Source organism: Ictidomys tridecemlineatus, chromosome 2, assembly GCF_052094955.1.
Source record: "Ictidomys tridecemlineatus isolate mIctTri1 chromosome 2, mIctTri1.hap1, whole genome shotgun sequence".
Lineage (NCBI taxonomy): Eukaryota > Metazoa > Chordata > Mammalia > Rodentia > Sciuridae > Ictidomys > Ictidomys tridecemlineatus.
In genome coordinates this window covers 176,633,303-176,650,555 of record NC_135478.1, presented here as the reverse complement: position 1 = coordinate 176,650,555, position 17,253 = coordinate 176,633,303, and the positions used below count along the sequence as shown (strand labels likewise).

General features: G+C 35.1%; 1 protein-coding gene across 2 annotated transcripts in view; it reads left to right on the top strand.

The window, feature by feature from the left end:
* Positions 1–293: 293 nt before the first annotated feature.
* The window catches only part of Nampt (nicotinamide phosphoribosyltransferase), a 37,508-nt gene continuing 20,548 nt past the window's right edge, over positions 294–17,253 (top strand). The window contains exons 1-4 of one of the 2 annotated variants that reach the window (XM_078040236.1): positions 294–483; positions 9,258–9,414; positions 10,902–11,005; positions 12,868–12,996. In XM_078040236.1, the coding sequence (XP_077896362.1) occupies positions 427–483; positions 9,258–9,414; positions 10,902–11,005; positions 12,868–12,996 (447 nt within the window). In that variant the 5' untranslated portion in view covers positions 294–426. The remainder of the gene's footprint in view (positions 484–9,257; positions 9,415–10,901; positions 11,006–12,867; positions 12,997–17,253) is intronic. The other variant, XM_078040235.1, reaches the window with a different exon arrangement.

Here is a 17,253-nt window from a genome sequence, read left to right as displayed (position 1 = left end):
GCCCAGGTCACGCGCCCAGGCGGCAGGCCGCTCGAGCTTCCCGGGTCAGGCGTCTCCGAGGAAGAGCGCGTGCCTCACGTCCTCCCCGCCGCCCCGCCCCCTGCGCCTGCGCACGCGCAGCAGCGCCCCGCGGCCCACCCTCCCGTCTCCCGGGGTGGGCGGGGCGGGGAACCGAGTTAGGAGGCCGCTGGACAACGCCGACCCTAACGTGTGAGCCACCGCCGCCGTCGCCCCCGCCCCCGCCGCGTCACGACTCCCGTCCCGCCCTTCCCTGGCCCCTCCCCACGCTCTATCCTCCCCCTTTCCCTCCTCCTCCTCAGACCGAGCGGTGACTTAAGCAACGGAGCGCGGTGAAGCCCATTTTTCTCTTTCCTCGCAGCCGCGCTGGGGAGCTCACGGCGCGCGCCCCCTCTACTCCGGCCCGAGATGAATGCTGCGGCAGAAGCCGAGTTCAACATCCTCCTGGCCACCGACTCCTACAAGGTACAGTTCGGGGCTGGGGCAGGGGAGGACTGGGGGCGCGTCAGGGACGAGCACGAGACTGCGGCGGCCGGGTCTGGGGGCACAGCGCGAGGCGGCCCCGCGGGAAGGCGCGGCGGCGGCCGCGGGATGGGGCAGGTGGAGCTGGCGCCGCAGTGGAGTAGAGGTGGGTCGAGGAGGGATGGAGGGATGGACGGCAGGAGGCGGGGCCTGGGGCTGTGCGGTGTGTGGGGGGGGCGGCCAGGGTCGGGGCGCCGGGCTTCGGGGCTCCCGCGGAGCCCGCCGGCGTGCCGGCGCCCACAGCCTCTTCTGGAGCGGGCCTCTTGGCCCCGGGCTGGGTTGGCCTGGACGAGGGTTCGTCCGAGGACTGGACCAGTTGGGTAACGGCCTCTGGAGCACAGCGGTGGAGGGAGGAGAGGGCTTTTCCCTGCCGAGCCGATCCCGCGCGCTCGCCCCTTGCTGGGCAGGTATGTCCTTTTCCTGAGTAAGAGGTGGGAGAGGTCCTGCTAGGGTCGCTGGAGCAGCCACGTTCCTGATCCTTTGGCTCCGGTGCGGAGGACACATGTTGTGCCCGGTAGCCTTGCTGGATTCTCCCCCATCCTACTCCACTGGGCTGCGTTTCAAACTCCTTTGCACCTAGTGATCACTTCTGGTCCCTTGTGGCAGAAGCCAATGTGCTCTTACACCTTTGAGGTCACTAGGATTTCTGTGAAAAGGAAAGTGAAACACGAGGAGGTAGAGGAACTGGAGTTTTAACACTGGAGAACTTGTAGAGAGGGAAATGACACAACATTGCTTCGTATGCTTATTGGACACTTGCATGTGTAACTGTCCCATTAATTTTATTTGAAACTCACACACATTAGCAAAGGAGAAACTAGGGGAAAATCTAGCAAATACTCTTTCTCTTAGTTTTCAAATTATTTCAAATAAACTGGACTATACTTTGGCCAACTTTTGTTAGCAAAAACACCTAAAAGGTGAGATGTCAGACCAGAAAACCCACTTGCACAAAATAAATTTTAGTTTTAAATTTTAGTATTTACCTTTTAACATGGGGCATTGGAATATAATGATGAAGCATTATACTTTCATGTTTTTGTTTCCTTTTTGATTTTAATACTCCAGTATTGGAAGAGTATTTTTTAGAGAATTCCATTTTGCTTAAGTTCTGTTTTGTCCATTTCTTTGCAGTTGCTTTATGATTATGTTAATAGTACTTAGATATGTTTTCGTTTAAACAGAGCCAAGATTCAACACTGTGATCTTTCAAATGAAATTTTAAAGTGGAAATCTACACTATTGCGTGACCATTATAATATCAAGTATGGTCCTTCACTTGACCCTAAAACCTGCTTCTGTTCTCTCGGTTCAAGTGTAATGTTTATGGTATCCTGAGTAGTGATTTTAGAAATGTCTCATTAATGGTTTTGTAGAATATTGCCTTAACTAAATCTTTAAAATAATTTTCAGATTTTTTGTTGTGTTTTGGCTTATGCAGTGATTGAATTGTAAATGAGAAATGTTCATGGAAGTTAAGTCTAGCCTAAAAACAAAAGGGAGTGCTGTTCTTCTAGGCATTATATATGAAGAATGTAAAACTGGTTTAACATCAATTTTCTGGAATACGTTTAATTAGAATAGTGAATTACCTTGAAGCTTTCTAATCTCCTGCCAAGTCATACTTATCTACACTATTAGAATTTGCACTCATTTAATAAATTTCATTCCTGTCCATTTTCTTTTCTTTTTTTTTTTTAAGAGAGAGTGAGAAAGGAGAGAGAAGAGAGAGAGAATTTTTAATATTTATTTTTTAGTTCTTGGCGGACACAACATCTTTGTTGGTATGTGGTGCTGAGGATCGAACCCGGGCCGCACACATGCCAGCCAAGCGCGCTACCGCCTAAGCCACATTCCCAGCCCCATTCCTGTCCATTTTCAAGTCAAGCTGGTATATCTTATTCCCTGTCTTATATGAAGTCTTTCCAGAAGATTTTCACCTTAGTACTAGCTTTCACTTTTTCCCCTCAAGAAATCCCTCAAGAGGATCCAGATTGATTTGTTTTATACCAAGGGGTTACAGCAGTATACTAAAACAGATTGTGTGTTCCACGGTAACAATTAGTCTGTAAGTTTCATTTTTCCTTAAAATTGGGTTTTTAGTGGTCCCTGTAGCCTGTTTTCTGTTTTATTTAACCTTTTTACCTTAGGTAAAGAAGAGAGATAAATAATAATAATGAGGTTAAAAGTAATAAAACTTTTATTTGGAAATTGTATAAGAATGTTATGTGTCCATATCAGTTTCTTAAAAACTTTTGGCCAATTAAAGTAGGGAACTAAGTAACTAGAAGTGTTGATGAGGACAGCCAAATATGTTGATTTTTTTTTTTTCTAGTTGCTTTTCTGGTTTAATCCCACTCCTGGTATATATAATTGCTAGTAATAAACCACAGCAGAAAATAGTTTTAACATTTCTGAACATTTTTCCTGTAGCAAATTAATGGAAGAGCTTGTCAATTGTACTGTAATTGGAAAAGACAGATAGTACACAAACTAATCCTTAGGCGTTGTACACTTTAAATCACATCTCACATTGGTTATAAAATGTGCTGTCCAATGTAGCTTGCTTCTCAGAAGATCATTTATAAGCTGTTAATCTAGAACTGAGCACATTTTCAACTATTCATTTATTAAATATTGGAAATTCAGAGAATTTTTCAAGAACTTTTATTTATAGTGATGAATAAATAAGAATTTAGGAAGGAAGATTTTATTTCCTCTAATGACTGAATTAACAAATCTTAGAAGTTTGAGCTTTTTTAAGGAAAAGATTTGGAGAAAGATGAGAATTACCATATAGGGAAGTTAGTTCTTCCTAGTATTATCCTCTGAGATGTTCCTGTTTTTCATAGTTGCCTCTGTCTAACTGCTTCTGAACTAATACTAAAGTGCTGGCATAATAATGTACTTGGCAGCCTGAGCCTCATGTGGAGGGGGCAGCTGCTTCAATTTGTACCCTAGAGACTACCTGTGTTTTCTTGTTGTGGATCCATATAGATATTTGTGACATTTTGCATATATTTCAAATTTCCCAGTAAGTTTTATAAGTTACAAGGAAAACTTGGGCAACAAAAATCATATAAATAAGGATTTACTTTATAGTAGATAAATTGGTCAGTAATAATCTCATAATAACTTAAGAAAGTACAAGCAGCTGATGTCCTCCTTTATGAACTGATGAAATTTGATTTGAAGGAGTGGCAAAGGAGGTAAAAGTGATTAGAAATTTTGCACCAGGAGGTTTAAGAGAAGCAATATAATGATCATACATAGACATCTTTGGAATTTCTCTCTTTCCCCCAAATAATTTAACCCCCAAATTCTTAAGCCATACTTAGAAGTGTTTAGTGCTTCATAGCTGAAGAGCAATGAATTATTTTCAGGGGCAACAGATTTCCAGGACTTGAGTAATCCTAAATAATACTGAAAAGAAGAATTGTTTATGACTTTTCTGTTTAGGGCATATTTTTTTAATTCGATTGTTTTGTTTTGGTTCTGGAGATTGAACTCAGAGGCACTTTACTACTAGGTTATATTCACAGCCCTTTTTATTTATTTTTTTTGGAGCATATTAATGGAAGATCTTGTCTGTTGAGACAGGGTCTTGCTAAGTTGCTGAGGTTGACCTCACACTTGTGATCTTCCTGCCTCAGCCTCCTGAGCCTGTGGGATTACAGACATGAGCCACTGTGCCTGGTAAGCACATTCAGTTTGGAGAAGCACAAAGTCCTGACCAGTGTGGGGCTAGTAGATCCTTTTCTGATACTTTCAGGTGTTGTATAACAACATAACTTGCTGTATGACCTTGGCTATGTTACCTCTTCTGCTTTTATGTGTGTATTTATTTGTTTATTTATCTTAATGATTGTTCTTTGTTATGTCCTCTCAAAAATAAAAGTATGAAAAATTAGGTTAGTAGTCATTGCCTTTGGCCATGTGATCCTATTGTGGGAGGAAAGATCTTGGAATAACATCTTATAGAAAGACATCAACATCATGAGACATCTAGAGAAACATCTAGATAAAATTACACCTCTCAGAAAGATTGTATGCATCTTAAATATGCCTCATATTTTTTTTTCAACTGTCATACTTGGAACAAGGATATATAACCTTGAGAATATATGTATATTTTTTTTATTTAGTTGATTGGCCAGCACTTCATAGTGGAAAAAGCTGCCGCTTTTTATATAGAGTTAGAACCTTGATCTAGGCAGTTAAATAAGATCAGTTATTATTATCAAGTTTAATAATTTTTAGAAGCTTAACTTTCATTAGCTAAGTCAGTCACATAACTGAAATTAAATTCTGTTGAAAAGCTACATTTTCCTGTGTGTCTGTATTTACCATACATGTATTATTGTATAAGTGGCATTCTGTTACCTGCAGGAGGACCATGCCAGTTTAGGAAACTTTTGTTAATGGTAAGGTTGGCCGAGGACATTATCAGATATTTTCTCTTTCTCTATATATGGTGAAGAATTTTATATTTATTGTAGAATCTTCTCTAGTGATAGAAGTTAAAGTAGTACTAAAAAGTTAACATGATTTAGGAGCTTCCTTTTGTGTTCACTTTATTTCTGAATACTGTGAAACTTCTTGTTTGTATTACTTAATATATAAAACTGAGCTCTCAATTTCTCCACCCATTCCCCCAGTCTTGGCTTCCCTGTCTCAATGAATGGTGCCATTATTAACCTACTTGCTTAACCAAAAAAACTAAAAAGCATCTTTAATCCTTCCCTACCATTATTTTCCATATCCAGCCCCTCAGCCTAGTTCTCTTTTTTCCCTCCAAAAATACTGGTTCACTTCTTTCAACATGTCTAGCATTGGGCAGTAGTCTCTTAACTCCTGTTTTCACTCTGAGCATCCTGTAATCCATTCTCCATGTACCACCAAGCTGATTGATTCTTTTAAAATTTGAATCACGGGCTGGTGATACAATTCAGTAGTAGAACATGTACTTAGCATGGACAAGGCCCTGTGTTCAATCCCCAACATCAAAAAAATAAAATGTGAACTAGATCATATTCACCCCAGCTTAATTTAAAATCAAAACTCCTTGTAGTACCCTATTTAGCCAATGATCTTATCTGTATGTCTGCCTACCTCTGATTTCTAAGAACCCACCACACTGGCCTGCCTTCTGTTCTATCCCTCATACTAAAGCATTTTCTGTCTGTCACTTAGGCCTTGCTCATGTCACCTCATAGAAGACTAACCAAGTCCCCCTAGCTCATCATTCTCTCTTCATTTTTCATAGCATCCATCTTGATCTGAAATTATTGTTTATATATTATTTTTCTCTTCCCCCCAGTTAAGCCTTCATTAACCCTGTGAGAATTAGTACCATGTCTATTTTACTTGCCAGTCCTCTGCATCTGAAACATAGTAATGCCTGATACATAGTAGGTCCTGGGTATATATTTGTGAACGTATTAACTGTTTATAACTATTTCTTGATTTATGTCATATCATCCCATTTTCTGATGATGTTCAGAGTGTCCAGTTTAGCAGAAAATAAAATGAAGAGGACAATAAATTAGCAAAACAAAGAGTTGCCATCTACTGATTGAATTCTTTGAATATTTACTAAGAAACTCTGCTTAAAATTTTTTTGACTTTAAACAATGTATATATACCATATAAATATATCTAAACATGCTCTGTAGTCTACAGACTTTTAAGGTGTTAGCAGACAGTTAATAGTAAATAATACTTTCGTTTGTGACTTTGCCTAAACAGTTTAAATTCTTTACCTCTATTCTCTGAAACAGTTTTCATAAATTCTCTAAGATTTTAGAACATACTTTATGTATGACTAAACAGACTAGAAACTAATTTTGTATTTTAAATGATAATTTGTTTTCATACTTAAGGAAAGGTGAGTAAGCCTAATTTAAGACTTCAAAATTATAAACATTAGTAATTATTGTCCAGAACTGTATTTGTCTGATGGAAAATTTTTAGTATAATTTTAGATCCTGATGGAGTATTCAAAGACATTTCCATTGTCTTCCTTTCTCAGAAGAGGCAAATAATTAGTCTTATAATGCTTTTTTTTTTAAATATTTTTTACTTGTAGTTGGACACAACATCTTGATTTCACTTGTTTATTTTTGTATGTGGTGTTGAGAATTGAACCCAGGGTCTCGCACAAGCGAGGTGAGTGCTCTACCACTGAGCCACAACCCCAGCTCCTTGTAATGCTTTTAAATCTGTTGTAAGATGCATTGTTAAATATCTGAACTGTAAAGAAGGTCAGGCTATTGAGAAATCTTACCTGTGGATCTGACTTTTATAAACTTGCACTATGTGATCTAGACCTTGTTTTCAAATTTGACTTCATCATGAGTGACTTTTCTTCTGTCTCCCTACTTAACCTCCACTAAAAGAGTTGGAGTTATTAGATTGTAAACTGTACATTTCATTTTTACATAACCTTGGGTATATTTTTAGATGGAGGTTTTTCTGATATGTGTTTTTTAAGTAGTTGAGGTAATGATCTTATGGTATTTATTTCTGAAATATCACTCATAAATATATTTATCTTATTTTGAAATTTGTTTTAATTGCTGTGAGTTTTGTATTAGCTTTCTCACTTAGCTACTTAAACTGACTGTGATAACATTCCCTAGGTTGTGACCTTAAAAAGCCCAAACATGTACATTTAAGTATTGCTGAAGCCCAGATATCAGATATCTCTTATAACTGAGCAAAACAGGGTTCTTAGTCTCCTGAAGAACCTAGGCTCTCAGATCACATATTATTATAAAGATTTGACCCCAAGATTGCCTGTATGCAACAGAAAGGAAACTGTAAGTATGCTTCATTGGAGAGGGAACAGAGGATTGCCATTCAGAAAGTGACCATGAACATGCATTCATTTTGGAATGCTTGTGCTAAACTATCTTTAGGATAGAGCCAAGATTTACTGAGATTGAGCTGTGCAGTCAAAGAAAACGTTGGCTTTCCTAAACTTGAGACCAGAACTAAACAAGAAAATAATTTCTGTTTACAGTAGTCATCCATGAAATTTAGTCCACAAAGATTTATTCCATTATTGTCATGATTCACCTTATACTATAAACTTTAAAGCTTTATGATTCCTTTCTTTCAACCAGGCAAATACATGTTATTCTTCTCCTTGTTTTGTTATTAGTGACATGTTTTAATGTGGAGAAAACTAAAATAAAACTCAAATTATGACACTTACTTTTTATTTTCTTTAAACAAAAGCAGATAATTTTTGAGATTCTAAGAAATTTGTGCTGAAACCTATTCATATTTTTATTTATTTATTCATTTATTATTATAATTTGTTATACATGACAGCGAATGCATTTCAATTCACAGTACACATATAATCTTTTCTCTGATTGTATACAAAGCAGTCACACCATTCATGTCTTCATACATGTACTTAGGGTAATGACGTCCATCTCATTCCACCATCTTTCCTATCCACAGGCCCCCTCCCCTATCTAAAGCTCCTCCATTCTTCCCATGCTCTCCCCGCACCCACACCCTCTCCCCCATTGTGGATCAGCATTCACCTATGAGAGAAAACATTTGGCCTTTGATTTTTGGTGGCTTGCTTTATTTAGCATGATATCTCCAGCTCCATCTAATTGCCTGCAAATGCCATGATTTTATTTTCTTTTAATGCTGAGTAATATTCCATTGCATATATATACCTCAGTTTCTTTATCCATTTATCTATTGAAGGGCTAGGTTGGTTTCACAATTTAGCTATTGTGAATTGTGTGTGTGTGAATATTATAAACATTGATGTGACTGTGTCACTGTAGTATGCTGTTTTTAAGTCCTTTGAGTATAAACTGAGGAGTGGGACAGCTGGGTCAAATGATGGTTCCATTCCAAATTTTCCAAGGAATCTCCATACTGCTTTCCAGATTGGTTGCACCAATTCGCAGTCCCACCAGCAATATATGAGTGTGCCTTTTTCCTCACATCCTTGCCAACATTTATTGTTATTTGTATTCTTAATAGCTGCAAAATCCAAAACTTTTGAGCACAAACATGATATCATAAAGATAAAAGGCCACACCTGACCTCATGTGACAGGTTGCACTCAAAACATGGGTGCACTATATGAGGTATATATAAAATCCAAATGAATTTTGTGTTAAGAATTTGTTTCTGTCTAAAAGATCTCATAATTATATATAAATATTTGAGAAGTAGTTCTGGTCCCAAGTGCTTCAGATAAGGAATACAAATACATTATGTGTCCAATTGCTAAGTTTCAGTTCATTATTTTGTATGATTGCTCCCCAGGAAGCTGCTTCTGTTTTCTGAATGAATGGCTGACTGTTCCTCAAGACCAATTGAAATCCTTTTTCCAATTTAGAAGCTTTGTACCTACTTGAGTTCAGTCTTGTTGTTTATAAAATTTGGTAGTCTCTTTTGGTTTTGATTTTAAGATACTGAACTATTAAAATACTTATTTTTAATTCCATATGGCCAGGAAAAGAAGCTGATCAATAGCAAGTAGTTTCCCAGGTTTTGAAATAACCTCAAGCCTTTTCTGTTATGACTTATGTTCTATTCTTCTGATGGTTTCATCTTGTTTTGGTGGAGCTGGGAATTGAACCCAAGGCCTCACATATGCTAGGCCAACATTTATCATGCAGCCTACATGCCCAGCCCTTTTCTGGTGTTTTCTAACTAAAGTGTTTTTCTTTATATAGGTTACTCACTATAAACAGTACCCACCCAATACAAGTAAAGTTTATTCCTACTTTGAATGCCGTGAAAAGAAGACTGAAAACTCCAAAGTAAGGAAGGTGAAATACGAGGAAACAGTATTTTATGGGTTGCAGTACATTCTTAATAAGTACTTAAAAGGTACTACTTTTCCTAGTACATTTAAAATACTGCTTTTATGTAACTTCATGTTTTTTTCTATATTGTTATAATATTTGAAGTAATTTTTAATAGTCTAATTTTGATATTTAATTATTTTATTTTTGTTTTGTGATGCTGGGGATTGAACCCAGGGCATGCACATGCTAGGCAAGTGCTTTACTTCTGAGCTATATCCCCAATCCTTAATTACTTTTAAGTATTTAGAGTCTGTTTAGAATCTTTTTTTTAATCTGTTAATTTGAATGCATTATATCTTAGAATTTGGCGTTTATGCTTGGTGTCCTCAGTATGAGAAAGGTTTTCTGAAACCAATAAGTTTTGGAATAAAATTTGAAAAGTAATGTTCAAAAGCTAATCTGGTCTGCTAATAGTCTTTAGTCATTAATTCAAAGTTAGAATTTATTGACTTGGAAACTCATTTTGAATTATGATAGCAATTATAACTAGAATTATACTACTCAGTTTTACCTTCAAGACTTATTTTTCAAAACTACCTATAATTGTGGACTTATTTTCAAATGCATTTTAAAACCAGGAAATCCCCCAAGAATTTCTGTGCTTTATTATTTGAAAAGTTATTTCTAATCTATTTTATAATCATATTTCTAGGGAGAAAACAATTCCCAAAGACATTATACATCTTGCAACTTTTATAATAAAAATAATTTTAAAATTGAATATAGGTTAAGTTTAATTTTATACAAATGATAAGTCTTTTCCATTTTCTTGGTTATTTTAAGATCAGACAGTTCAGATGTGCTATGCTATTGAAAATCTAGCTAGATATCAGAAGTACTTCTTTGTGGCAAGGTTGCCCAAGGTATATTAAATGAGTTTACTAGTTAACTTTATAGCTTCCAAAGATCAATGATATACTCAATTGAGCTCTATAGCTTTAAAACTTTATAAGATATTATATATGGTTAAGCAAAATGTATTGATTGCGTGCTCTAGACCAGCATTATTATAAATTGTTCTGTCTTTTTTAGCTCACAATCATCCTCTAAGTAGGTACTCTACTATTATTAGCCTTGTATTATAGCCAAAAGAATAAATGTATTCAGGGGTGGGCAAAAATTACTAGATTACTAGTCCTGAAGATATCACATTCTTTATGAATAAAGTGAGAATGTTCTGCTAGAAAACATAAAAAATGTTTGAATCATCTCAAAGAGTATCTAAAATAATAGATAATTTATTGTGATTTTTTAAAAACTAGTATAAGTAATAATTTTTTCTATTGTGCGTCTGCTTTTAAAATAAATTAACCTTTATGCTTAGAGTGAGTGATTAGAAGTACAAGTTTCTTTTCTGATTGCTGTTGACTCTACATGAGTCATTTAACCTGTTGCTATTTGTTTTAACCCATGGAATGGGTGAAATATCTGAAGACATTAATGCTATGACAATTCAGCAACTCACAGAATGTGTTTAGAAATATAAATAGAACATGTGTATCCTTTTAGGTAAAGTAGTAACCAAAGAGAAAATCCAGGAAGCCAAAGAGGTATACAAAGAACATTTCCAAGATGATGTCTTTAATGAAAAGGGTTGGAACTACATTCTTGAGGTAAAAAAGTGGTTTTGTGTTTTGATCTGTTTTTGTTTTGTATTTAGTTCAAAATTTCTTGTGAAGGATTTTGAATAGAAGGCTAGACTGTAATTATAGTTCTTTTCTGCTTGCAATCTGAATATAATTGCTGTATTAGACATTCTTGTTAAAATGTACTCCTGTAACATTTTGATTTTTCTACCTCCATGTAAATCATTAGCACATGATCTATAGTAGGTCTAGGTAATTTATTATATGAATGAATTATAATTTAAATAACAACTTTTTTTGGAAAGGTAGTTTGATCCATTCTTGAAAATATACCTAAGAACATGTAATTATTTGTGAAAATAAATTAATAATTAAGAAAAGACATGGCTATTTGGGAATTTTAAAATTTCATTCTGTTTTTTGACTGAAAATAGATGCCCTAAGTCTATCACTACATAATAATTCTGGGACATTTCCCTCACTAAAGTTAGAATGTTTTAGTATAGATCCACTAAGTTGATTTTTATTCTTTATTGTACTTTAAATAATGTCTGGTGTGTTTAAATTTATTGCTTAAACTTCTTAAATGCCAAGAAATGGGAATTGAATCATAAGAGCTGAATGTCTTTTGATGGTTTCTGTATTATATAGATAGTCTGGGAATAGAATCTGTTAGCATCTCACAATGTTGTGTTAATTTACGTCTCAAAAATGAAAGTTTTCTTACATTATATAGACTGTCAAACACAATAATCACTTTAACTTTCATGCCTATATTAAAATACTGAGTTTTACTCTTAGGTAATTATGTACCTATGAAAAAGTTAGAGAAGCACACTGTGCTGCATATCTTAAATAAGGTCAATAAAGTCTTTGGGCTGCACTTGCCTCATTTCTCTTTGTAAGATATGTTGTGAGAATAAAACACAGCAATCAATTAGGTCCTGTGCTTATTATTATTACTTCCAGAGTGGTGCATCATTGCTGGGTTATGTGTTCAGGAAATCTTAGAGAATCAGATTCTCTAGAAAGTATCTTGTCTAGCCCCATTTTACAGAGTCTGAGACCTAGAGCTGTTGAATGACTTGCCCTAGGTCTTCCGTTTGCTTTTGAATCCAAGGCAGGATTTGTAAGGGAGAGTACTTTCATGCTACATCATGCAGAATATTCTCGTTATGAATATTCTTTCTCACACACATATTCAATTATCTTGTTCCAAATCACATAAATTATTAGGCTTTTTGAAATAACATGACTTCCTAGCCAAAAGTTAACCACAGCCTTGGGCATAAAGCTGGGGAGGTGTACATTTAAATACCTAGTAACATATTATATAGCGGACTAACTCTCAGCCTAATTTGAAGGGAATTATTATAGTAGTAAGAAGTTCCTTAAGTCATCACCAAGTGCTGAGATTGGCTATCTCATGATTTCAGGTCTACTATCAGAATAAAGAATTTATTTAAGGTTCTTTTGCAGAAATCTGCCTCCTTCCTTTCTCTCTCATCCTCTCTACTCCTTTCTTCTCTCCACTTTGTTTTATCCTTCATAGCAATCCTTTATTTTATCTTTGTCTTTAGCCTTTATATTATGGAAATGACCTGTACAGAATAAAATTAGTGTTCTTAGAATATTTTTCAAATGTTAGAAAAATAAACTCATCCTTTTTGTTTGTTTGTTTTCTGAACAAGTAGGGGGAAAACTGGTTTTGATTAGTTTGGAATTATCTACCTCTTTTAGTGGTAGGTGTAACAGTATAACAGCATCTGTGATTGCTGTTTCTATAACAATGAATTTAGCTTCTGTAAAATGTAAAGAACATTAATAAAATGGGCAGTTGAGCATTGTCTGTTGAATGAATGAATGAATGCATTGTTGTTTCCTACCAGAAGTACGATGGGCATCTTCCAATAGAAGTAAAGGCTGTTCCTGAAGGGTCTGTCATTCCCAGAGGAAACGTTCTTTTCACAGTGGAAAACACTGATCCAGAGTGCTACTGGCTTACAAATTGGATTGAGGTGAATTGTTTTTGTTTTTTAAAAAATTCTTATTTAATAATAATTGAAGGTTACTATTATTGAACTGATTCTAGTTGAGAATTTGCTACTAATAAAGTTACATAATTTTCTACAGTTCAATAACTCTTCCAGGCCTCAGTTTCCTCATCTATAAAATGACGGTTGGGTTAAATGCTCTCTAAGGTTCTTTCCATTGAATTCTAATGTTCTAAGATTTTTATGTAAATAAAATTGGAGAATTATTATTTTTAAAGTTCAATTAGCTTCCATTTTTTTAGTTGTAATTATAAACGTATAGTAGAGCAAAGTTAGAAAATTAGCAAAGGTACATAATACATTTTATGGATATTCTGTTCCATTCAGACTAGTGGAATTTTATTTTAGCTTTTAATAATTATTTTATATTCTCTGATGTTTAGGCACTAGAGTCTACTATTTGATATTTCTCAACTTCTCATTTAATAACACAAGCAAGATTCACTATTCATATGGTTAATTTCCAAAACTAAGAGACAGGCACATTATGGGGTATTAGTCTACATTATAAAGCTTTTTTGTTTTCTTTGCATATATACCTAAGTAGTCATGTGTTTTCACATAGTCACAGTTATGATAATGGTAATCTATTTAGTTTCATAACATTTTAATACGAATTTTATCTATAAGAGGAAATACTGTAGCAAGTAAATACAGAAATACCACCTTACTGAAAGTTGTTTACTTCATTGTTAAAACTAACTCTAATAATTTTATTGATTAAAATAATTGGTTATGATGTAAAATAATATATTTGAAGTTCACTTTTAAAGACTGAGAAAACTTTGGAAAAGCAAGAAGTTCAAGAATATGTTTGAAATGTTTTGAAATAACATTTTTGACCAAGTTAAAACACTGTTAGAATCTTGACAGACCATAAACTCATCACAGGTCAATAATAGTAAAATGTACAATTAATTCAATAAGGTTTTAATAGGTTGTATGCTATATAGAGTTAACTGTGAAAAGAGAGTGTATCTTACTAGTTTTATACTGGCAAATTTTGATTTTGAAGGAATAGTATTATTAGTAGAACAGGGTTTTTTTATGAGTTTTTGTTGTTGTTGGGGATTCATTCATTCATTCATTCATTCATTTTTGTGGAGGTAGGACTGGGGATCAAACCCAGGGCCTTTCTCACGCACATCATGCTACTAAACTGACAGAGTAGAAGAGTTCTGAAATATATCATCTAGACTAGCACTCTGCTTTAAAAGCCAAGAATCCCAGGCAGGAAGAAAATTTATCATCTGTGTGTAAACATTTTCTTTTCTTTTTAGTTTTTCTGACTGAGGATTTCATACTGTTCCTATGTCTAGTTGAACTTCCCTAAGCAAGTACTTATGAAAGTAATGATTTAGTTACCATTCTACCATTCTTCATGTACAGTTTCCTTTATCCTCTTCTGAAAGTGAAAAATACATTAAAAAGAAATGTTTAATAACTATTATTATTTTGGGTACTTTTGTTAGAAAACCATAAAGTAAAAAGGTTTATATCAGTCATATTAGAGTGATAGTTTGTTAACAAATACATATATCATTTTAATAAAATAAATTATTAAACATAAATCCAACATAGGACTTTTAAATTTTGACCAAGAAGTATATGTAGACCATAGCTTTTAGTTGCTTATAATCTGAAACAATTTTTATTGAATTTACCTTTAATGTATGTTATTTTAAATCATTTGAGTCCTAGGCAGTAATGTTTATCTGAGGCACAAGAATTATGGTCTAATTTTATTCCTTGTAGTTTCTGATAGCACCCCCCCTTTTTTTAAGTTAACTGTTAATGTCCTATCTCCAGAACAGACTTCTCTGTAGTAGTTTACATCCTTTGTGAGGTGTTTTGTTTTGTGTGAGGATAGAGGAAATTCATCCTATTCTTATAAATCTCTAACTCCCTTTTACCATTTGGTATTTGAAATCTGTTACCACTCCCAACAAACTTGATGTCCCAGGTTTAAAACATTTTGAACAATATTACCAAGTAGTCTTTCTTTTCCTTTTCCTGATGCATGTTTTAGGTTATTAATAACTATTCATTGATTGTTATTCACCTGATAATACTATACTGAATTTAAAAATACACTAAAATTGCTGAATTGCTTGATTAGTTTTAGTATTGGTGCTGAATCCTCTCATCTGATTTCAAAATAAAATTAAGCATACCTAGGAGTTCTGCAAGGTGTCTCAGGCATATAAGGGGCTGAGGGGCAAGCACATTGGGCTAAATTTACTCCTCTCGTCTACCAAAAACCAAAACCATATCTTTCTGGTATTAAAAGAAAAAAAAAGATTTAAAAATGATAGATAAACAGTGATGAAATGTCATCATTTTATAGCTGGGGAAATAGGCCTGAGAGGTGGGCAGACAACTGAACAGTGAAGGTGCCACCTTTGTTCTGTACCACACCAATTTTAACTCTGCAAAGTTCTTATCCTGCACAATGACATTACAGTGAACACTCTGAAAGGAAATTTATAGGTTCATTTACCTTAATCTTCATTTTCAGCTAAAAATTTTATCTTGATTTGTGGGCACATTGCTAAGTTCCAACAAGGCCTACTTCATTAGACCTCAGATTAACCCAAACTAACTTGCCTTTTTTTCCCTTGCTTACACCTACAGTGATCTTTTTAAAAGGGGAGTGATTTTATTAAGAGTATAATTTAAGCTGATTTTGTTGGACTATGGAAAGGAAATGGTGATGTGAAGGATCACTGTGTCTGATAGTTATTTCTCTCCTTCCCTGGCATTTTTCGAGGGGTAAGGTCAATCTTCTACCTTTATAACTCAACTAGAGTTTTTTTCACATTGTGTTTTATATTTTTCTCATACTCCTAGATAATATTGTGATATCTGAGTTGAATAAAAATGAGAGTTGACTGAATTAAATTCAACAAATGAATATCAATTAAGTACCAGCTATGTGCCAAAAAAAAAAAATTGCTGGACCCAAATTAGAGTAAGATATGTCTTATTAATGGCATTTTTAGGTAATTCATTCTTAACTAACCACTAATATGAAGAAGTAATGCTGAAGTAGTACCAGAAAAATAGGTAATTTTGCTAAGGAATCATGAAATGTGTGTGTGTGGGGGGGTACCTTTAAAAGCTTACTAAATAAGTGTGAAGAAGAGTTGAGGTCATGGACCAATGTTTTTAGAACACACAGTCCATTGAGGGCTGCATTGTAAAGGTAAAAAGTATAGTAGAAGATAAACTTTTAGATGGTAAACACTGCAAGATAATAGAAAACATTAATTGTATAGAATTGGCTTTTCTTCCCTACAGGAAGTAGAGTGCCATTAAAGTTTTTTTTTTTTTTAAGAATGAATCAACATAAATAAAGCTTGCTTTAGAATGATAGATAACCAGAGGCAATATGAAGAATAAATCACAGAGACCAAAGTTTAGAGGTGGAAAAATCGCAGGCACTGGCAGTAGAATCAAAAAAGGAATTTCAAGAACAGAATGGTCAGAGATTAGAGGTGATTGATCTAAGTTAGGAGTTGCATCAGCTTTCTGTTGTGATACAAACTACCCCAGAACACACTGGCATAATAAAATATTGTTTGCAGTGATTCTATGGTTCACTGGATGGTCCTCTGGTAGTCTTACTTGGACTTACGTACCAGCATTAGCTAGGCATTCTAACTAGGCATTCTAAATTGCCTCACTCCCATGTGTGGGGCCTTAGCACAGAACGCTGAACATTACTAGGCCTCCATAACCTAGGCTGCTTCACAGCAGGATAGTTCAAAGTGCAAGAGTAGAAATTTCAAAACCTCCTAACAGGTTCTTGGAAGTCACACAACATGACTTTTGCTACATTCTTTTGGTCAAAGGCATATTGATTGAATCTAGGGACGAGGAAATGGACTATTTCTTTAGGAGAAGAGCTGCATGTACTGAATTTAACCAAGCCTGATACTATATTTTACTTGTTAATGACTAAATTGACAGGTCTAAGATGAAATCTTGTTGTTTTTACTTATTTATGGATCACTTAGCTGGTATTTAAAAGTTTATTTTGTAAAATTTTAAGAAATTAAGTATTTTTTGGTTCAGCTTAGGCATTGTCATTTTAGCAGCTCTTTCTAAAATAGATTTGAAGCTTCTTCAAATAACATGCTATCAGGTTTATATGATAAAAATAGAAATTATCCTAGAATGGGAAAGAAGTAATTCCCTACCCAAAGTAATTAATGTTAT